Raw genomic sequence first — 23,592 nt, 5'->3', positions numbered from 1 at the left:
GGTAAGGGCAGGACTAGTGCGCTCATCCCGCACGATCAGTCACTTGTTCGAAAAGTCACTGGATTGGCGATCAATCCTGGAAACTCACTTCTAACTCTAACTTTTTTGGCAAAGTATTTTTCTGACACCATAAGCAAGGAGACAGTCTTGTCTTGGTGGATTTTTATTACTAAAAGAAAGGAAAGTCTGCAAAGAGAGGAAAAGGTACAATTGTTAGGAGCTGTCACCACTTACTTAAGCTTTCATTATTTTAAAGTGAGAGGGACAGAGACAAAACCAGACATCTATGTCAAGCTGTATACACAAGGAGCCGGCAGGAACATCGTCACATGAAGAACAGCCTGACCAGGAGAAGTAGAAGCTACAACAGGACAAAAGCTATTAAAGTTGAAGGTAGAACTAATATAACAAATATTTGGTATATATGTAAAACATAATTTGCCCAACACACTCATTAAAGTAATACCACCCTCCAAAAAGGGGAATAACATCAATTCATTACAGAGAGACCACTATCACTCTTTACACAGTGGAAGTAAATTTAATAACAAACACTCAAATAAAGCAGTCACTCACATTTGAAAAATGTACGAGTGTGGTCGGTCATGCCCGCATATAAAGTTGCGGGTGTGATTAGGCATGGAATCTCAACACGTCAAAGGTCTAATCCAGAGGACCTATATTTTATTTATATATGTCACACAAACATAGCTAATTTTTCATAAAAAATATTAGAAAAATTCTCAACACAACAGAAATGAAATAAATTAGCACCAAAGTGCACATTTTTGGAATCCGAATGGCCCCTGTGGCTGTTTCAAACCGAGGCTCTGTTTAAGCTGCTTCCGTGTGATGTCATGTCTTGACAACCCCAGGAAAGAAAATTGCTTCTTGCAAGCCTCATAGTGAAAGTCTTTCTGAAATCTAGGTTACTTCACTTGTTGGCATTCAAAGTTATTCTATTTCCATGGACGAATCATTTGACTACGTCAAATTTTCGTCAAGCTGTTCGAGTGGCCCAGACATAAACTTTACGTCATAAATGTTTTTATTTTACATTTTGACTGTCTTCTTTGTGATGTCAACAACTGAGTTTTCGCCTGAATTTAACAGGTTTAATATTATTGCAGAATAATTATACTTACAATGTTATACTTTGATAGCGTTTGTGTTGTTCAGGTTTTTTTTTTTTTGTTTGTGGGGTGGGGGTGAGTGCCTCACCAAATGTACAGTCCTGCATTATCTTCTTCATCGTGTGATGCCCTTGTTTTGCCTTTGGAGAGGTTATGTTGAACATCAAACAGCCAGATTTGTCTTTTGCTTGAGCCCATTGATTATTCTCGTTGAAATGAAATGCTGCTAAGTGTAATCTATCAAACACAAAATTGAAAGTTAACTGCTGTTTTACAGACTAATTCAGTAATTGTCATTTACCGGTTTCTCATCCCATCTTATCCAATGTGATACATCTTGGGAGCCAAGTGGTCCACAACACTGTGGTATCCCTCGATACTGGAGGTCTGTCCTAGTGGAGATAGCTTCCTCACATCTTTACTTAAATCGGCACTTTCAATAATGTCTGCCAGCTCTTCGTACTCACTTGACTCTACATCAACTTCTGATAATGGGTTTAAACCGACAATTGTGGATATGGCCATGGCTGTAAGCAAGTGAATTATACCTAAACAGGTTTTTTATTCTGAAAAACAAGCAAATAATCTAAATTTAAGGGAACTTGCCACTGCTAACATTTTAACATTTCATTTTTCACAAGCTCGTCTTTTAGGTTTAGGGTTACAATTCTCATTGTCTGGTGAAAGGCACGAATGGATAGTTGGACAGGCACACGGTAGTAACCTTGGCTTTCTCCAAGATAAAACAAACATTTCATTCATATTTTCAATTTGGAATATTTTGTCAGATTAGAGTAATGTCCATTTTTTTATAGCGCGTTCTTCGCGTTATTTGCATGCATTTCGCCCATATTAAAATGCACCGAACACTTCAGAGCACACACTGCTGCCATCAAATATGAGGAAGACCTCAGCATCAACAGAACACTAACTTTATACAGTGTCCAAATTTCGTCACCTCCTAAACATCAGATTGTACTTACATTTAAAACAAGATAGATACTTGTCAATACTAAACAATTGAACACGGATGTAATTGAACACAGACGTACTTACTTGCTGGTGAAACCAAGTGAATGCCATACGGGGTTTTCAAAGCAGTCCTCCATGAAACGCTTGAACATAACACTGTCGACTATGACTTGTAACGCCAATGCACCCGCTTTGTCTTCACAAACCTGGTCCATATCTTGCCTATCTGTTAGTTTTTCGGCCATTCATGTAAGCTAACTCCATCAGCGTTTGTTACAGAACATCCATATGCAACACACTCTCTCGCCATCTTTGCTAGCTTTTTCATTCTCTGGGTAAATGTTGCCTTGACGTTAGATTCCAGAGAGAACCGGAACTTGCCGAATCCAACCCACTTTTCGAACAAAATCTTGAGACTGACTTTGATGCTAGTTTTTTTCATTTCTGTTGTGTTTAGAATTTTTTAAATATTTTTTTAATTCAATTTTAGCCTCATTTGTATGATAGACAAATAAAATACATTTCCTCTGTATTAGACCTCTAAAATAATTTACTGGATTAATATAACATCACTAAATTCAGGGATGACAATTTTCCGCAGATTCGCAGAATTCCGAGTTTTTTCATCTGAAATTGTCATTTTTGTGAAACGTGGAAATCCGTTGAGAAAATATGGGTGGGGGGGTGTAGGTTACGGCTTGACACGGTGCGAGGCTGTGATCAAGATCGGCCTCCAGCGTCTATCGACAACGCTCATTGTAAAAATAGTCACAGCTGTGGTAGCGGAAAACGGCATTGCTATCTGAATATGGCATTGCTATCTGTTTATGGCATTGCTATCTGTTTATGGCATTGCTATCTGTTGGCATTAAATTTGGTGTTTATAATAACGACAACATTCTGATTTCCGGCAGCATTTTGGTGGTATTTCGTTGGTATTTTCACTCTAACATTTCATAGCAAAACATTCTGTTTACTACGGCATAGTTATAACTTATGAACATATGTATGCATATGTTATTGAGCGATCTGCACATTTGCCAGTATGGTGAAAGTCTTGGAGCGAAAAGAGGATTGTGCCAGAGAAATTGATAAAAACCACAGGGTAAAAAACTGTTTCAGATGGACATGGCTTGAAAAATGTGTAACCGTGCAGATAAGAACGAAAACTGTATCAACATGTCTCACCGAACACATACAAAAAGTGGAAGTTCCCGCCAAAGTGCTGTGCACTCTGTGTTCCGATAGGAGCAAAAAATATCTAGGAGTATATCCAAACCAGGAAACACAAAGGTAAGTTGGATGTAAGTTTCTCAAATATTTTATAACTGACAGCTGTTAATACGATGAGGCCTATCTAAAATTTCGTGCCAAAGGGGGGGGGGCACACCCCTCATTGAATTCATTCATTCCAATATCAACTGTTATTAGTAGAACATAATATCAAATGGTATTTAAAATTTTTCATCAATAAAAATTCTTGATCTGACAAACTATCTGAAGAAAAGTTAAATGTACTGGCCTGTCGAGGAATAAACACGGAACAGTCTATACCTGCAATGTTTTGAAAATGCTGAAAGTTTATTTCAACATAATTGCCATTGGTGTCAACAAGCTAGTGATACATTGTAACAAACATTCCTGTCGGCAATTGTGATGTATTGTTTGGGAGGGTGCACACATTGCCGCGACTGCCGTAAACAGGAGGTCTGCATGCTAGAACGCAATTTTACGTGCGTGTGCGCGATGTATTGGCCACACCTGAATCAAGTGACAAGGTGGATGATAGTCTTAACGTCTTTTTTTTTTTTTTTTTTTTTTTTTTGGGCACGCCGTCACACTGCCTCGCGATCGACGCATTGAGAACCCCTGGTTGTAACTGAATTTCCCTTGACATGGCTCATGATGTTGATGACTTTCAACGTAAATGTGCTCGCAGTATGTGAAGTAGGTTGGATCATGCGCTTTTGGCATCACTTCCGTACATGCTCAGTACGGTTAACTCGCATTTACCATTTCCGGATGAATACTGATTGTTTAGGAGCAGGCTTGTTTGGTTAATGTTTATGAAATAAACACGTAAATTAGTGTCAAGACTACACATAATAAGTGATGTCTTTCAATGTCTTTTTTTCTACTCAAATTACAAATTTTACGCGCGTGATTTTTCGTGCTCGACTGTGCAGATTTGCGAGCGCGTTTGAATGCGATCGTGCTCGTCAAATCAGTGACTGAATAAAGTAAAGCTCACTAATGGGGCCCCCCATGGATCGAAACTATTTTTTTTTTTTTTTCCCCCTCGCTATACTGTGTTCCCTCACTACAAAGTAGTTCACTTTACACGGCCTCGCTATTACAAGATTTTTTTTCTTTTCTGTGTTTTAATTTCTTTTGGTGTTGCAGGCTTTTTTTTCTTTCTTTACAGCGTATAAATGCACTTTGTGTTCTCTATCCTGATTCTCTAAAGGAAACCCAGCATCAAGTTCTTGGTCCTAATTGGACCCAGTGAAAGAAGTAAAGAGAACCCACTGATCACTGTAACTCAGTTCCAAAGATGCAGTTGGGCGATAGTAGAGAGTTCTTGTAAGTCAACCATCATGGCAGCCCTCCACCAGTCGAGGCTTATGGCAGATTGGCCCGATGGAAGCCTCTACTCAGTGCAAGACACATGGAAGCCTTCATGGAGTTTTGTTAAAAATTATTTAAAAAAAAAAAAAAACACCAGAAAGACTCTGTCGTGAGAAATAAGATTCTCTGTGACCCTCGTGATGATTAGCAGCTTGTAAAATGGATGGATGAACAATAAATCTATTACATTAAAAATAGATAAATCTAACTCGGCTGTGTTTGCACAAAAACAAATATGCACTCAAACAAATATTAAACATTGGGCACATACTGTAGGTCATTAACCTACTGGAGAGGCCCAAAAATGTCTCAAAGCCTGCTAAAATAAATTAATCAAAAACAGTGTGCGTAAGTGTGTATATGTGAATATACACACACACAGACACACACACAAAAGCATTTGGGCTTTGTCATTGTTTTTAAATGAGATTTTTTTGTTTGTCTTCATTTTTATTTATTGTATGATGTTATGTTTTATATAATCTCTGCTTCCTTTTGATTTTTGAAAAACGGTGCTCATAATTCTGGGTTCATATATGTCTTTGTTGTGGTCTTCCAGTCGTAAGAGACTGACAGAGTGGGAAACGGACATCACTCCTTTGGTTGGAGAGGAGTTACTAGTTGAAGTCCTGGATGATATTCCTCTGACCATGCACAACTTTGTAAGTAGCAAGCAAATCTGCTTTCTTGTCTGATTTTTTTTTTTTTTTTTTTTTTTTTTTTTTTTTTCCGCTCAAATGTTCAGTTACTACAGAAATGACAATATAATTTGTATCTGCGCAGGTACGGAAAACCTTCTTTAAACTGGCTTACTGTGATTTTTGCCACAAGTTTTTATTTAATGGCTTCAGGTGTCAGACATGTGGCTACAAATTTCACCAGCACTGCAGTAGCAAGGTGCCTACTGTTTGTGTCGACATGGACACAGTAAGCAAACAGCGGTGAGTTGAATTGTAGTAAATGGGAATGTCTCAATCTACCTTTTTCTCTTAAAATCGGAGACCGATATTGCAGTCTTGAATTTTGGCCAATACGATTTGATGGAGAGGCATTAAATCTAGAGAACAAACATAACTTTAATTGCATGAGACAAATTAAGTTCTTAAAATACAGTGGAACCTTGAAGTTTGAACATAATTGACCCCTCCGTACAGGGCACTTAACAACGCCTCATTAAGTGACGTCACGCCACGTGCACCTACGTCAGACAATTAGCAAAAAGGGCGGCGCAGCAAGAAAAGAATAGAGCGAAACTGTCCGATTTACCGGCTGATTTCTCACTTGCATTCTTAGCTAACAGTGAAATATTGTTGAAAAGCAGACAGCAGGGCTTCAAGTATTTCAGTGAGGGGTATTTCAATGGTATTTACATGCATATCGACGGAGAAACCATTGATATTAGCGCGAGATCTTTCCAGAGTCAGAGGAAGACAGAGAAGCCATATAATATAATATATTATAACCCAAAGACAAATTCGTCATTGACAGTTTCCTATTTTCGTGTTACATATCACACTTGTGTGCAGAATCTGTATGTGTATCTGTATAGCCGTTTGTGAACCGCCGTAAGAAGGAAAAGAAGAAGGCGAGGCTTGATTTACGAGTTGTTTCTCTTGTTTTCTTTGTGTAACGTCACGCGCTCCCCTCAATAATTATTCTTCAATTAGTGCCGAACCCACGTAAGTCCCGACCGAGTACGACAATCACTACTTTAGTGTCCTCAAACATCCTTCCTTCAGTCTTGGTGTCTCGGTGCAAGTCGAAGGCTTTTAGGACTGCTAGTCCGGTTTAGCTTAGCTCACCGCCAAACAGAGACACGTTTGTGCAGTCAGATCATCACAAAATATCGCTCAACACAGATCAAGTGTGACAATCATTCACATTTAGCTATGTTATGGAAGCGAAGAACTGCGAATTCATTTATATGAGACGTATTGAAAATCAAATATAGGGCATACCTTCGTGCTAATAAAGTCCGGTTTAGCTTAGCTTGGGACCCGCCGAACGGAGACACGTTTGTGCAGTCAGATCATCGCAAAATATCACTCAACACAGATCAAGTGTGTCAATAATTCACACGTAGCTATATTGTGCAAGCGAAGAACTCCTAATTCATTTATATGAGACATGTATTGAAAATCAAATATAGGGCATACATTCGTGCTAACAAAGTCCGGTTTAGCTTAGCTTGGGAGCCGCCGAACAGACACGTTTGTGCAGTCAGATCATCGCAAAATATCGCTCAACACAGATCAAGTGTGACAATCATTCACACGTAGCTATATTATGCAAGCGAAGAACTGCTAATTCTATTTATATGGGACATGTATTGAAAATCAAATATAGGGCTTACCTTCGTGCAAACATATCTGTTCCGGTTGATGGATTCAGTTGATCATACGGTCTTCCACAAAGTTTTATCCATCAAAGACATTTTTCGTACTCGGTCTACTGTTCCTGTTGATTTTAGATGGATTCAGTTGATGATGCGGTTTTCCACAAAGTTTTATCCATCAAAGACATTTTTCGTACTCGGTCTTCTGTTCCTGTTGATTTTAGATGGATTCAGTTGATGATGCGGTTTTCCACAAAGTTTGATCCATCAAAGACATTTTTCGTACTGGGTCTTCGGTTTTGGAAAGGGTACGAATTGAAGTCCACCAACTAGCCTTTCTGGATACCTGTCGTCACTATTATAAAGTCCGTCACTACACCTCTCAACCATATCTATTGTTAAAGAACCCAAATACGCGATAAAACGCTACCAAAAGCTATACTGGACCATACAACGTCTGAGAAAACTGCGGGTCCAAAAAAGGGGCGTGGTATATGCAGATCTCTGGCCTCTGATTGGTCAGCGACGCGGATGACGCAATTTCTACGGAGGGGTCAATTCTTCTTGTGAAGTGTTCAATGTCTGAGTTGTTTAACCGCGGAAATATTTTTTCCATAGCAAATAATGTAAATGACTTTAATCTGTTCCGACCTCAAAATAGTACATTATTTTTTAAATTCCCGTTTACCTATAAACATGTACACCCACCTAAACCAACTTAAATGTGTATCATTTATCTTTTTGGTGGCGATGTGATAGCTCGAGAGGGAATGAACAAGTGTTACGCCGAAGTCACTGTCCATTATTTAACTGCGTAGTTCCACAGTAGCTTCTTTCTTCTATTATCTGTGGTCTTTGCTCTTTAATGATACTCACTCCTTTGTGAACACTGCCATTTATTACATTTTCATGTAGCAATAGCAACAGTTGAACTAGTCGACTTAGCCGTACAATGTTTGCTAGTAAGAGCTGTAACAAACGCACCACATTTCTGTACTGAGCATACTTAGATTCACTCTGGGTCGCTCAACCTTCCTTTTCTTTCACTGCTTCTAGTACTGCTGTCTTTCTTTGGGCCCATGCCAAAGAAAATATTGGAAAATTAACAAAAAGCAATCTTTAGAAGCACTACTGAAGGTGCATACTGATGCTATGGGCACGCACTGGCATGCTATAAGTGACTGAAGTGGGCACCGATTCGTCTCCACACCATTCCATGTGCATTCGTCATCGCTTTGCTCGAGTCGGCTACCTGGTCAACGGGCTTCGGTTTGGTCGGGTGTTCGGACACCGAGAATTGGGTCAAAAACCAGTTGGTAGAACTAGCACGACGTTCGAACTCCGAGGCTCCACTGTAGTAAAAATGAACAAAATTAGTTCAGTTATAACCTGCTACAGCCCACCCTTGATTAATGTTATTATCTTTTGTTTCTTTGGTTTTGTCTCATCCTTTTCTACTTCTTTGGTTGGTTGTGATCCAAGTCCCTGCACAGATGAGTATCCTCAGATACTACTGCCAGAAAATTCCCCATCACAGAGTAACGTACCCTTAACCCCAGAGCCTCATGGGTAAGCTTGCAGGCCAAACTATTTATGAGCATGTTAAAAATAAGACTCCGCTTTTTCAAGCAGATATTAGAATACACTGTGGCTTTTTGTGTCTCTCAGGCTGGACCTTCTGTCCCCACCACCAGCCTTTCGCTTCCCCAATCCCAGTGGAGATGGCCAGTCTCTACAAAGACATCGTTCCACCTCAACACCCAATGTTCATATGGTCAGCACAGTGAGCCCTGCTGTTGCCAGCCTTATAGAGGCAAGTGTTAGTGTTCTTTGTTGTAACAATTTGAAATTATGGAAATGTCCTCGTTAGTCCATTTTAATGCTAGAGGAGTTCAAGTTTGATCATATAACTGACATTTTCTGTCGACAAAACAATAGGTTAAAAATTTTTTTAAAACAAAGCGCAACCTAATATGATTGGCTCAATGCATGTGACAACTGAATAGTTTAGCCCTTTGGATAAAAGACAAATGACATGAAAAGAATGAAAAGCCTTGTATAAAGGCTTTTTATTTTTATTCAAAATGATCTGTATCCATAAAATTCTTTGAAATCCATTGAATGAAATCTGATTCCCCCATCCTTTTTAGGAAGCGGTGAAATTTAACAACATAACAGGTACGCTTCAGGTTGTTTGGCAGTCATTTTACGATTGACTAACATTTTCATGTTAGACTTGAAAGGATAATGCCCTGCTTTTTATTTTTGCAGGTCCTGAGCCATCACCAAAGCCATCCACCAGCCCACCTTCTTCTTTAGGTTCTCCAGGAAGAAGACCACCCAAATCCCCTTCAGAACACAAAGAACGAAAGCCCTCCTCTTCAGATGACAAAAAGAAAGTAGTACGTCATGTTTTGCAGTATTCTTTTAAAACTAATCTTTTCAGAAACACAAAGGTTAATTTATTAATTATTTTGGCATATTTTTTGTCTTTTAGCATCGAGGGGGCTACAGGGACTCTAGTTACTACTGGGAGGTCCACTCCCGAGAAGTTACAATCCAGAAGAGAATAGGAGCTGGCTCCTTTGGGACTGTATTCAAGGGCAAGTGGCATGGGGATGTAGCGATCAAGATCCTTAAAGTCACAGAGCCGACACCAGAGCAGTTACAGGCCTTTAAAAATGAAATGCAGGTCTTACGGTAAGTTGCCTATTTACATTTAGTTATAAATGAACAGTTCAGCCCTCTGACTTAGATTTTAGATTTACTTACGCTTAGAACCATCTAAAAAAAAAAAAAATAAAAAAATAATGGTGGGTTTACATTCTGTGTTTTGCAAATTAAGAAGCAATGACAAAAACAAATTGCGGAAAAAAAATATATTTTTTAAATTAGATTGTTCCCATCTATTCAGGAAAACCCGCCATGTCAACATCCTGTTGTTCATGGGCTACATGACTAAGCCCAATTTTGCCATCATCACACAATGGTGTGAAGGGAGCAGCCTGTACCGCCATCTGCATGTCTCTGAAACAAAGTTTGACACGATGAGGCGGATTGACGTGGCCAGACAGACAGCACAGGGCATGGAGTAAGACTTTTCCACATTAGATTTTACCAACACTGTTTGGTTTCTTCATACTGTTGTTTACTACTGATGTGACTATTTGTGCGCAGCGTTGTGTATAAATGTTATCTTACATTCTTATCTACAAAATGGAATTAACATTAAAACACAGAACGGCCCTCCTTCGTTTGGCAGGGCCAGCGCAGAAGCGCATCCACTAATGTCATTAGAATGGTATAAAGTACATTTATACATCTGGACAAAAAAATCCCATTGTACTTGTCTATAGTGAGTAAGTTGCATTGCATGTATCTTATATGATAAATCTATTAGTATAATACTATTTTAATATGAATTTTACATTAATAGAACTGCATTCCACTATGCAGTATACATGAGTAGGGGTCCCCTGCTCCAGTTTTCCATCAGTTTATATACAGTTCAAGCCAGAGATTTACATACACTGGGGGGGGGATATCTTTGTCTCACTATCTTAAGTCAAATCTTACTAAACCATTCCTGTTTCAAGTCAGTCAGGATCACCAAAATTATTTAATTTTGTTAAATGCCACAATAATGAGAGAATTTCTTTATCAATTTGTTCATGCTCAAAAGTTTACATCCACAAAAAATTCTACTTTGTTTTTTAAGAACATGGGGAAGCCCAGGTGATTATGTCATGGCTTTCGAAGCTCCTGACTGGTAAACTGACATGTGAGTTCGTTCCCGGCACACCCGGGGATGTGTTTAATGCCACACCTCAAATATAGTGCTGTATAAAAGTATTTGCCCCCTTCCTGATTTTCTTTTTTTTGTTTGTTGCACATCTTAACTGAGTCCAGTAAGGCCTGCAGGTCATTAGAGGTTCTTTTTTGACCTCCTGGGAAGGTTTTCCACTGTTCCCAGTTTTCACCATTTGTGGATAATGGCTCTGAGAGTGGTTTGCTGGAGCCAGAAAGCCATGGAAATCATTTTGTAATGGCTTTTCCGGATTGATGGATTTCAATCACTTTTTTTCTCTAATTTCTTCTTCAATTTATTTGGATTGTGGCACGATACATTGGTTCTTTAGCTCTTATACCCTACTTCACGATCTCTGACAGATTCTTTTTCAAACTTATGACTCTGTTTAACAAGGGTGTTAGAATGCGGGGATTTACTTCTTCACAGAGTCCGATAGGTTTGTGATTTTTTTTTTTTTTTAATTTTGTTTTCACCTCATAAAGGAAGCAGAACTTGAGGTAACAGAAATGAAGATGTTGACGTTCTCGCTTGGTGTGAACAGGATGGATAGGATTAGAAATGAGCTCATTAGAGGGACAGCCAAAGTTGGATGTTTTGGAGACAACGTTCGAGAAAGCAGACTTCAATGGTTTGGACATGTTGAGAGGCAAGAGAGTGAGTATATTGGTAGAAGGGGGCTGAGGATGGAGCTGCCAGGCAAAAGAGTGAGAGGAAGACCAAAGAAAAGGTTGATGGATGTTGTGAGGGAGGACATGAGGACAGTGGGTGTTAGAGAGGAGGATGCATGAGATAGGCTTAAATGGAAAAAGATGACACGCTGTGGCGACCCCAAACGGGACAAGCCGAAAGAAAAAGAAGTAAATTAAATCATCATTCAGAAACTGCATTTTGGATTTGGTTGAATTGTCTCTGATGATTTGATTGATTGACATAATTTGAAACCTTTCTGTGTGATAGATATGCAACAAAAACAAGAAGGGGGGAAATACAATTTCACAGCACTATATTCTTTTTCCTTGCTTGAAATCATGGGAAAATCAAAATAGATGACCTGAGATGACCATACCAACTGTGAAGCATATAGGTATAGGCATTGTGTTGTGGGGCTGTTTTGCTTCAGCAGAAAGTGAAGCTCTTCAAAAAATGCATCATCCACATCAGATTATCATGAAGAAAGAACATTACATGGTGATAATGAGTCACAATCTCAAGACATCAGCCAGACAGATAAAATTTTGCTGCAAGTGGATCTTCCAAACATACAATGACCCTAAACAACCGACCAAAATGGTTAAAAAGTGGCTTGAGGATAACAAAGTCAAATTTAACAATGCCATCTCAAAGCTCTGATCTGAATCCCAATGAAAATATGTGGGCATACCTTAAAAGGCGTGTGTGATCAACGCATCCGACCAGTTGTGTCAGGAGGAATGTACCAGGATTCTAGCAGAGATGTTCGATGAGATGAGATGTTCGAGACAGGTTAGTTTCGAAAGCCTGATGTTCATGTTCCCTTTGTGACATAATGCCAACTGTGGTGGAATGCCAGTGTTGTCCTGAGTTTGAAAAGGTTGAACAATAAATGGAGCGTATCGGAATGAATTTGGATCACGATCGTCTCTGCATAACATAGATACTAGATAATAGATACAATGTTGTTTGTTTGGATGAAGACATTTTACATATCAATTTAGTTATCCACATTTACACATTTTTAATGGTCTTGGAATGCTACGTGAATGCTATGGGAATTCTATGTGAATGCTATGGGCTATGTCCGAAGTTTATCAAAAATGCGATCTTACTTTCTGAGTACGGTGTAGGACTAGCTAATGGTTTATGTATATATCTAGAATATAAAATGCAAAAAAAATGGAGACTTCCCAAAAGTGATTACACGTATAGATACATCCATCCATTTTCTGAGCCGCATGAGGCTCGCGGGTGTGCTGGAGCCTATCCCAGCTGTCAATGAGCAGGAGGGAGGTGACACACACGCAGACACAGCGAGAACATGCAAATTTCACACACGGAGGTCCAGGATTGAACCCAGTCCTCATACAGGGTTCGCACGCATCCCTAAAAGTCCCTAAAAACCCCTAAATTTTCGAAGGTGCATTTAGGGGCTCCTAAAAGTCCTTAAATTCCGCGAAAACCGGTCAAGCCCCTAAAAAGGCCTTAAATTATAAAAAAATCAAAGGGAGGACCTCTACCGCCAAAATTCTCCCGAAAAAAACAAATTATCTTTTATTTAAAAAAAAAATAGAGATCCGTCTGGCGTCTAAAACAGCCAGAAATTGTCAACGGAAGTCATCGTGTTGACAACTAGTCGCCATCTTGTCGTCGATATTCCATTGTTTGTTTCCGTGAGTCGGCATTTCACTTCGTCTTCGTTACGTCTTTCATCGATCCAATTTGTATCATGGGGAAGTGCATTTTTCAAGATGCTTGGGTTGAAAGTAAGGAGTTTGGAAGCTGGGCTCGTTGAGATGCGTCAAAGCGCTGGAGTTGCACCGGAAAAAAAGGAGACACGCTGATTTGACGAAGACTCTCTCATCTTCTGTTGGTATGAATCTGTCAGGCTCTATGAACGTAGTTCAATACACGAAGGCGGACTCGTTAAAGGCAGAGATCGTGTGGACTTAAAAAGTGATCTGCAGCCATTACAGTTACAAATCTTGTGAAAATAATTCAAAAGTGTTTGCAGTCATGTTCCCAGAGAGTGACATTGCTAAAAACTACCACTGTGGGGAAAGGAAGACTTCGTACCTGGCTACATTTGGCATCGCTGCCCACTTTTCATCTCTACTGCCTCAGAGCCAAAAAAGCCAGAATAGAGACTGACATATCTACGCTTATTGAGAAGGCTGATAGGCTGTGTGAGCAGGCAGAAGAAAAGAGGAAGCTGAGGTTTATCACCAAGGCCAATCCACTCAGAGGCAGAGCAAAGGACAAGAGAGCCTCTTTGGCACCTCTGCAGCAGCAAATAGAGAAGGCACTGGGTAGGCTCAAGGAACTAGAATAGGGGTGCTGAGACAGACATCAATAGAAGACATTTGTGTATATAGTTGCAATTGTAGTTAGAATCAGTTTTTCTGTATGCTGTTATGTGAAGACGTTGACAATGGTCATATCAATGAGAACTACCACAAGGGGCGACAGGTGATCACTGTCACAGGTACTGAGGTACTGGAACCTTTGATGAACCAAGAACAGCCGATGGCCCCATTGGGTGAGTCTTTTTTCCTTACTCTTGATTTCCCACGATGGCCCTAAATTTTTCGTGTCGGCCCTAAATTTTTTCTGTGTCAGCCCTAAATTTTTCGTGTCAGCCCCTCAGAATGGCCCTAAAAAGCCCTTAAATTTTTTGGGACCGACTGAGTATCAACCCTGTCATAACTGTGAGGCCAACGCTTTACAGCTGCTCCACCGTGCCGCCTCATAAAGTATGTTGTTGCTTATACAGTACCGGTGTGACGGTCTGAGCGCTACCAGTGCTGCAAAGTCTCTTTGTGAGTAATGCGCATGCGCATATATTTTGTAAACTTCCGGCCATTCGGACACATCCCCATCCATGCTTCAGCATGTGCCATTCAACAACTTGTCGCTTAGTCTTCATGTTTGCTATGGATGTCTCAGAAACACAAACACAGCGAACATACATACATGTGTATATCTTTTTTTTTTAATTATTGTTGGATATTATTTTTAGATCAATACAAAAGTCCGTTAATCATCTGACTCCAAATTGCGACCTTACCTGACCACCACTCATCCAACAATTTCCGTGCTCGTTCTGCAAAGAAAGGACCAGGAACCCGGCGTTTTCACACGCGAGTGGATTTACTCCTTCAACAAACACCTGGGTCTCGGGTCCCTCTCAATACAACCCTGTACGTCTCTGTTCCCTCCAGCCAACGTACTACACATCCGAGTTGCCCAGGACAATTTAAAAGTACAATCTACTAATTCACTATTGGTTATGTGTCTCCTGCAGTTATCCTTGGCGCTCTCTCATTGGTCTTTATTGGTCCGCAGGATGGTGGGCCGACTCCTCCCGCCTGCGGTTGTTGACGTTTTGTTGCTCCCGTCTCCCTCTAGGTCAAGCGTCGCGTCGCCCCACACCTGCTGATTGTGGTCACCACCAACCGTCGAGAACAATCCGTTCTCGCACCCTATCTGCTGTAATCACTTTCTTGCCACGGGGAAAAAAGAAGAATAAATCTGCGAAGAAGTTGTCAATTGTGCGCGAGCGTATGACAATAGATTCAGTGACGAACATACAGGAAGTTTATCACGGGTAAAGATTGACATGCCCCCCCCCCCCCCACACACCACACACACACACACACACAAATTTGCCGTAGCTCCGAGCCTATGAAGAGTTTTGATACCAGGAAGATGCTCCGTGCTAGACAATAGATGGAGCTGCTCTATTTTGTCACACATACCAAGAGACAGGATGTGCGTCATGGCTAAAGATTGACATCTCTCTTCGCCAATGTGATGCCAGGAAAGTGCTCCAGCGGTGGCCAATGGGAGAGCAGCTCTATTGGGCCACAAACCAAGATACAGTACAGGAGGAAATATAAGAATTTCCTATGTTTCTCAAATAGTATAAAATTCTTTCGGAAAGCTTCTATTATTGTGGCATTCAACACAATTTTAAAAATGTGGTTATCCTGACTGACCTGAAACAAGAATTGTAGTCTGATTTGACTTCAGACAGTGAGACAAATTAGTGCAAAAAAGTTTTCTTTGCACAATCAATGTAAATGTCTTGTTTCAACTCTGTGTGTGTGTGTGTGTGTCTGTCTGTCTGTCTGTCTGTCTGTCTGTCTGTCTCTGTCTCTGTCTCTGTCTGTGTCTCTGTTTGTGTCTCTGTTTGTGTCTGTGTCTGTCTAGCTATATTCACGCATGCATACACATTAGTGTGGACAAAGTTCTATATTCCGTCCTGATAGGTGGGACTAATTTTTTGAGGGTTGTAAATCATTGTTTCCATTAGATGTGGATCCCAGGAGTCTCATATTCTCAAGTGTAAAATGATATAGATTAATAAATTGCCCGATACATAGAGTGAGAAAAAAAGTACTTGAACACCCTGTGATTTTGCAAATTATCCCACTTTGAAATCATGAAGGGTCTTTTTTAATCTTAGGTGCATGTTCACTGTGAGAGACTAAATATTTAAAAAAAAAATCCGGAAATCACAATGTATGATTTTTTTTTTTTTTTCTTAATAACCTATTTGTATGTTACAGATGCAAATAAGTATTTGAACACCTGTACAAATCAATGTTAATATTTAAATCTGTAGTATTTCACCAGGTTTACACACACTGCAGCAAAGATATTGGCTCATTCCTCCACACTGCTCTTCTCTAGTTCAGCCAGGTTTCTGGGCTGTCGAAACATTGAGTTTGACCTCCCTCCAAATATCTTCAATAGAGGTCGCGCACCTATGTCATAAAATCATGTGATTTTTTTTTTTTTTTTTTTTTTTTTTTTTTATTGCCAGTCAAACAAAGCATTGTTGAAAGTTAATTACGTTATGACGAAACGAAAATATCTGATAGCACGACACCCAGAGTTTTGTCTGATGGTGTTAAACATTTAGAAAGTATTAATAAACGAAGGTACATGGTAAAATTAGAGACACTTGGCATAGAGGATCCATATTTAATGCAAAAGTCGATGTTTTCGCCGATAAGAAAATTTACTGTTAATTCGCTTCCCTGTATTGGACAACTGGATATGCACGTGTATCTGGTAAATAAGTCGTCGAGATTTATGCAGAACAGTTTGAAAGCGTATAAAAGTTTGGACGGATACAAATACTTCGTTGCTGGATCTGTTCTCAATTAGGAATAAATCCCACATAGTCATGAACCCACTTAGATTTTTTCAATACAAACGCTGATATTTAAATATATGACCCCTGGTTTTACACAAACTCTCATTCATTAACTATGATTGGAAAAAAAATTAGGACAGGTAGTCGTCTCCTCCGTACACTGAAGCGTATTTCTGCCACACGCTTACCTCCGTAAACCTCAGTGACAGCCTTTTTTTTTTTTTTTTTTTATATGCATTCTTCTCAAATGGGTCAATTTGGCATTATAAATACTACTTGATAATTTGAGATTAGAAGAATAATTCCTACCTGAAATGAAATGGTCACTACACAGGCGTGTTTATTTCGTTGGGCACCATCCATCCCATTTAATTGCCAAAATCCATCAATCCTTTCTGGTCTTTTCAGATGGTATTCTATAGAATGATCTATTTGAAGAACCGTCTGGTCTACCAACAGCACAACAGGTCTTGGGCATTGGGAAAAATCTGCTCCGGTTCAACGTGTCCCATACTGCCGAGCGGCTTTGTTTGACCGCCAATATGGTGTCGCCAACAACGGTGACGTCACGCGCATGATTTCTATTGGGTGCATGTCTGAAGATTAGCTAGGCCACTCCAGCACCTTGATATTCTTTTCATGGAGCCACTTCTTGACTATGCTGGCTGTGTGTTTTGGGTTATTTCATGTTGGAAGACCCAGGCACGACCCATCTTCATTCCTCTGAGGGAAGGAGGTTGTTCCTTAAAATTTTGCAATACATGGCCCCGGTCCTCCTCTCCTTAATACAGTGCAGTCATCCTGTCCCATGTGCAGAAATACACCACCAAAGCGTGATGCTTCCCAGTAAGGATTGTAATTTTGAGATGGTATTCTTCATTCATATCAAGACAGCTTTGAGGATATTCGGGTCCGCCGTCTCAGGAGGGTGAAGCAGTTCACTGTCAACACTGTGTGTAGTGGGGCACTGCTGACCTCAACTCGGGATCTTGTGAGTTGGTGGGGAGAATACTTCGAAGATTTCCTCAATCATACCAACACGCTCTCCCATGAGGAAGTTGAGTCTGGGTACTCTGAGGCGGGTTCCTCTCTCTCTGTGGTTGAGGTCACTGAGGTGGTTAAAAAGGTCCTTGGTGGCAGGGCCCCGGATTGGATGAGATTCACCTGGAGTTCCTAAAGGCTCTGGATGTTGTGGTGCTGTCTTGGTTGACACGCCTGCAACATCGTGTGGACATCGGGGACAGCGCCTCTGGATTGGCAAACTGGGGTGGTGGTCCCCCTTTTTAAGAAGGGACATCGAAGGGTGTGATCCAACTATAGGGGATCACACTCTTCCGCCTCTCCGGTAAGGTCTATTCAGACGTACTGGAGAGGAGAGTCTGTCAGGAAGTCGAATCTCGGCTCCAGGAGGAGCAATGTCATTTTCGTCCAGGCTGTGAAACAGTGGACCAGCTCTACACCCTTGTCAGGATTCTCGAGGGTGCATGGAAGTTCGCCAACCAGTCTACATGTGTTTTGTGGACTTGGAGAAGGTGTTCGACTGTGTCCCTCGGGGAGTTCTCTGAGGGGTTCTTCAGGAGCATGGGGTACCAAACCCCCCGATACGAGCTGTTCGGTCCCTGTACGACCGCTGTCAGAGTTTGGTCCACATTGCCGACAGTAAGTCTGACTCGTTTCCGGTGAGAGTTGGACTCCTCTATGGCTTCCCTTTGTCATGATTTTATTCATAACTTTTATGGACAGCATCTCTAGGTGCAGCCGAAGAGTAGAGTGTTTCTGGTTTGGTGGCCTCAGCATCGCATCTCTGCTCTTTGCAGATAATGTGGTTCTGTTGGCTTCATCAAGCCGTGATCGCCAACTCTCACTGGAGTGGTTCACAGCAGAGTGGGAAGTGGCTGGGATGAGAATCAGGACCTCCAAATCTGAGATCATGGTCCTCAGTCGGAAAATGGGTGGCGTGCCCTCTCCGGTTCGGTGATGTGATCCTGCCCCAAGTGGAGGAGTTCAAGCATCTTGGGGTCTTGTTCACGAGTGAGGGAAGACTGGAGCGGGAGATCAACAGATGGATTGGTGCAATGTCTGCATTGATGTGGACTTTGTATCGGTCCGTTGAGGTAAAGAGGGAGCTAAGTCAAAAGGCAAAGTTTTCAATTTACCAGTCGATCTACGTTAATACCCTCACCTATCGGCATGAGCTATGGGTCGTGACATAAAGAACAAGATCACGTGGCCGAAATGAGTTTCCTCCGCAGGGTGTCCAGGCTCTCCCATAGAGATTGGGTGAGAAGCTCAGTCATCCGGGAGGGGCTCAGTGTCGAGCCACTGCTCCTCCGCATTGAGAGGAGCCAGATGAGGGAGCTGGGGCATTTGATTCGGATGCCTCCAGGACGGCTCCCTGGTGAGGTGTTACGGACATGTCCCACCGGAAAGAGACCCCGGGGAGAACCCAGGACACGCTAGTGAGACGATGTCTCTCTGATGGCTTGGGATCCCTCTGGAAGAGCTGGAAGAAGTAGCTGGGGAAAGGGAAGTTTGGGTATCCCTGCTGAAGCTATTCCCCATGCAACCCGACACGGAAACGTGGTACAAAATGGATGGATGGATTCTTCATTCTTCCTCCTCCAAACACGGCGACTGGAATTAAGACCAAAAAGTTCTGTTTTGGTCTCATCTGACCACATAACCTTTTCCCATGATTCCAATGGATCATCTAAATGGTCATGGGCAAAGCTTAAGACAGGCTAGACGTGTGCCGATTTAAGCAGGGGAATTTTCCGTACTGTCCATGATTTTTAAATCATGACATATTATTGTATTACTCACAGTAACAGCAGTAACAGTGGTGCCAGCTGTCGTCAGGTCATTGACCAGATTCTTCCATATAGTTCTGGGGTGATCCCTCACCTTTCTTAGGATCATTGATACACCACAGGGTGAGATCTTGCTTTGAGCTCCAGACCAAGGGAGCTTGCTTATCACATTTAGTTTATTCTATTTTCTAATAATTGCTCCAACATTGGATCTTTTTTCACCAAGCAGCGCACCAGTTGCACTATAGCCCCTTCCAGCCTTGTGGAGGCTTACAATTTTGTCTCTGGTGTCTTTGGACAGCTCTTTGGTGTTAGCCATGTTAGTATTTGGAGTCTTACTGATTGTGTGGGTTGAACAGGTGTTTTTATGCTGCTGACAATCTCAAACAGGTGCTTCTAATTTAGAATAATAAATGGAGTGTAGTTTTTTTTTGTTTTTTTTTTTTTTTAGAGGCAGACCAACAGGTGTTTGATGGCCAGAATTTTTGCTGATTGGCAGATGTTCAAATACTTATTTGCAGCAGTAACATACAAAAAAAATCATACATTGTGATTTCCTTCATTTAGATTCTCTCTCACTATGGTCATGTACCCAAGATGAAAATTTCAGATCCCTCACTGATTTCAAAGTAGGAGAACTTGCAAGATTACAGGGTGTTGAAATACTTATTTTTCTCACTGTAAATGACAGGGAAAATAAGTTGCTAGGTGATCTCTACAAATACTGTGGCTTTCTCAAATTTCAGTTATGTACCAAATTATAATTTTTCCCCTCTTTTTTTTTTTTTATTATAAAGTGAAGCATGTATTGTCTCTTTCAGTTATCTTCATGCAAAGAACATTATTCATCGTGACCTGAAATCAAACAGTATCCTTTTCCTGTCTAGTGTTAGTTTGTACTCAACTAGCACCCACACTGTGTTCAATGTCGTTGATCCTGTGTCAAGACACCTGACAACAGACTTTAGTAGAAAAAAACTGTTGAAAACCTCAGTCACACTTTTCTCATTTTCCATAATTTTTTTTAACGTCCCTGTTTAAAAATGACTGACTAATTGACCAGACCACAATATTTTCTCTTCATTTCGCTCTGTTAATCACATATATTCTGTTTGTCTGTGGCAGTATTTCCTGAGATTACTTTCTAGATATTTTCCTCCATGAAGGTTGGACTGTTAAGATCGGGGACTTCGGGCTTGCGACTGTGAAGTCACGGTGGAGCGGCTCCCAGCAGGTTGAACAGCCCAGTGGATCAATTCTTTGGATGGTAAATTTTTTTTCACATAATTTCAGAAATAATTAATTTAAAAAATTATCTATAACCTGACATTACACTTGTTTCTGTTCCTTAATGTGTGCCAAGGCTCCTGAGGTGATCCGAATGCAGGATAGTAATCCATATACATTCCAGTCTGATGTATATGGTTATGGAGTAGTGCTGTTTGAGCTGATGTCAGGGACGCTACCATACTCCAATATCAACAACAGAGATCAGGTTAAACAAAACTATATTTGAACTCTTTAATATTGTGAACTTTATTATATAGAGTGGTATATTTTGTTGTTCCTGTGAAAATTTTTCCATTTTCCATTTCCATATTCCATTCAAAACAGTAGGATTCCTGTAACAGTGTATTGACTTATTTTTTATTTATTTTTTCTTCTCACACACACACACACACACTCTCTCGCTCTCTCTCCAGATAATCTTCATGGTGGGACGTGGTTATTTGTCCCCAGACCTCAGTAAGCTCTACAGTACCTCACCCAAATCAATGAAAAGGCTAATCATTGACTGCCTGAAATTCAAGCGTGATGAGAGGCTCCTGTTCCCACAGGTAACAAGTCATTGGTTTCCATTCCAAACTCATATACCCAAAAGTAATAACTCCTCAAGTGGCCACAAAAAGTCAACTGCAAATGAGTTTTTTCTGTAAAAGTATTTAAATTCCATTGCAGCATGGATATATTCTAATACCAGTGCTTACTACAGTCCAGTGCTCATGTTCCAGGCAGATGATCTATATCAGCAGTCCGCTGTGGCGACCCCGAAAGGGACAAGTCGAAAGAAACACACACATAGTCTGACAATATCCAACGGGACGGACATTGCTGTTTGTGTGGCACTTGTATTGCTGGTGCGCGGTGACTGAGCATCTATATTTTATGGATATAAAACAATTAGTGTGTGTTTCTTTCGGCTTGTCCCTTTCGGGGTCGCCACAGCGTGTCATCTCAGATGAACGCACATATGTTTGGCACAATTTTTACACCGGATGCCCTTCCTGACGCAACCCTTCTCAGGGAGTGGAGGCCCCAGTGGGATACGAGCCCACAACCCCTGGTTTACCAAACCAGTGCTCTAACCACTGAGCTACAGGGCCTCAAAACAAATATCTAGTAACCCTTGAGAATTCAGAGATGCCAAGTGTTCTGTTTTCAGGGCCTGGGGACACCATAAGCCAAGTTGTGGTGGCCATGTCAGAGCATACACTGGTGCAGTACATTCATGATATCATATGTCAATTTTCAGTGATTATTTTATTTTTGGTTTTAGAGTGTATTAGTTAAGCCCCTTTAACAAATTATTAGTCCAGTTTCATTCATGGCTATGACTGTGGAGTAACCTTTGCGTCAAATAATGAAACAATTACAAAATAATTAAAATATTTTGCCACGTTTTCCACTATATTATATGTAGTTTCAATATATGTGGATCCAAGCAAATGAAATATTGATTGTTTGATGGGAGGCTCATCTTATGGAAGTTGTGTATTTGATTCACACTTGTATTTAGACTTTGTTTTACCTTTTATTTTGTACACTTCTGTTTTAGTGGCGCATTTATGTATGAAGTATTTGTGAATGGTAAACATGATGCTGTTCTCATACACAAATGTATTCAGTAATGGGCACTGTGGTAATGAATATGAGACAAGTTTAAAATTCAAGTTTGTATTTTATGTTTTTTACATCTAGAAGTAGCTGGCAATATCACTTATCCACTTTAAAAAAGTGTTTAACTGTACCCATTACTTAGTAAGGTATGCCACACAAGTTAGTTATATCAACATGAACCACTAACCTAAATATTAGTGTTGAATCAGCAACTTAATGCAGAATTGACATTAACCCTTTCCGGGCAGGGGTTGCAAATTTGCAACAGGTTTAATATAATCAAAAATTTTAAGTCCAGAGTATCATTTTCTGAAAGTATCAGATTTTTCTCTCTGCAAAATTTTATTTGGTCCTGAGAGGGTTAAAACACAGTACAGTAAGTACCTAAACATAAATAAGCGCACTATTCCTAGTACTCTTCTCTAAAGACTCTTAACCAACAGATGGATAGATAGATGGATGCTGATTATGCTCTATGAAAGCAACTGTGTGCGTGTGTGCGTCGACATAAACAGGTAATGTTTCAGTATCTCACTATAATAAATATGAGATTGTGATTTCATCTAAGTTCTAACATGAGATTAGTCTGTCCATATATCTAAATGCGAATGGTCATTTTCTACCGTGGTACTGCGTTATCTTGAAGTTGAAAACTTTTCCCCTTTCCATGTTTTAGGAAGAGATAGATCATCTACTGCTAGCCGTCATCAAAGGATTGACAATAGATACCACTGTAAATTACGCTAGATTATGACAATACATCATGATGAAATAAAATGATTTGATTGTATGGATATTTTGTTTTGAAATGGAATGTCTCTTGACCTCTTTAAAGGTCAAGTGTCATCCCTATAAACATTCTAAAATAGATATTGTAATGTAAAAAACATAACTATTCATGTCAATGTCTATACGAAAAAATAAATATGAGCGGAGAGCGCGTCATCTATGCGCAAAGTTGCAGAAGGGTCATTCTACGACATCCAAGTGGTCGTCATATTGCTGCATCCCTTGTCAGTGACGTCACCCGGACATTCGCCAATAAAAACACGTGGTGGACCCAACTATGGGAGACGAACACGCCCCTTCTAAAACAAGCTCTTTTCGAAGAAGAGAACATCTCAGAACCGAGTGAAGAGACTGAAGAA

At 40.4% G+C, this 23,592-nt stretch overlaps 1 protein-coding gene across 3 annotated transcripts in view; it reads left to right on the top strand.

The window, feature by feature from the left end:
- The window catches only part of araf (A-Raf proto-oncogene, serine/threonine kinase), a 63,082-nt gene that overhangs the window by 30,765 nt on the left and 8,725 nt on the right, over positions 1 to 23,592 (top strand). For all 3 annotated transcript variants that reach the window (XM_061816808.1, XM_061816807.1, XM_061816809.1), the window contains exons 4-15: positions 5,293 to 5,395; positions 5,517 to 5,674; positions 8,551 to 8,637; positions 8,737 to 8,881; positions 9,219 to 9,246; positions 9,340 to 9,470; positions 9,566 to 9,768; positions 9,983 to 10,159; positions 20,368 to 20,414; positions 20,695 to 20,813; positions 20,910 to 21,041; positions 21,250 to 21,384. In XM_061816808.1, coding sequence (XP_061672792.1) covers positions 5,293 to 5,395; positions 5,517 to 5,674; positions 8,551 to 8,637; positions 8,737 to 8,881; positions 9,219 to 9,246; positions 9,340 to 9,470; positions 9,566 to 9,768; positions 9,983 to 10,159; positions 20,368 to 20,414; positions 20,695 to 20,813; positions 20,910 to 21,041; positions 21,250 to 21,384 — 1,465 coding nt within the window. The remainder of the gene's footprint in view (positions 1 to 5,292; positions 5,396 to 5,516; positions 5,675 to 8,550; positions 8,638 to 8,736; positions 8,882 to 9,218; positions 9,247 to 9,339; positions 9,471 to 9,565; positions 9,769 to 9,982; positions 10,160 to 20,367; positions 20,415 to 20,694; positions 20,814 to 20,909; positions 21,042 to 21,249; positions 21,385 to 23,592) is intronic.

This window comes from Syngnathoides biaculeatus, chromosome 4 (genome assembly GCF_019802595.1).
Source record: "Syngnathoides biaculeatus isolate LvHL_M chromosome 4, ASM1980259v1, whole genome shotgun sequence".
Classification (NCBI taxonomy): Eukaryota; Metazoa; Chordata; class Actinopteri; order Syngnathiformes; family Syngnathidae; genus Syngnathoides; species Syngnathoides biaculeatus.
The sequence above is the reverse complement of the archived record's forward strand: the minus strand, read 5'-3'. Positions and strand labels throughout refer to the sequence as shown.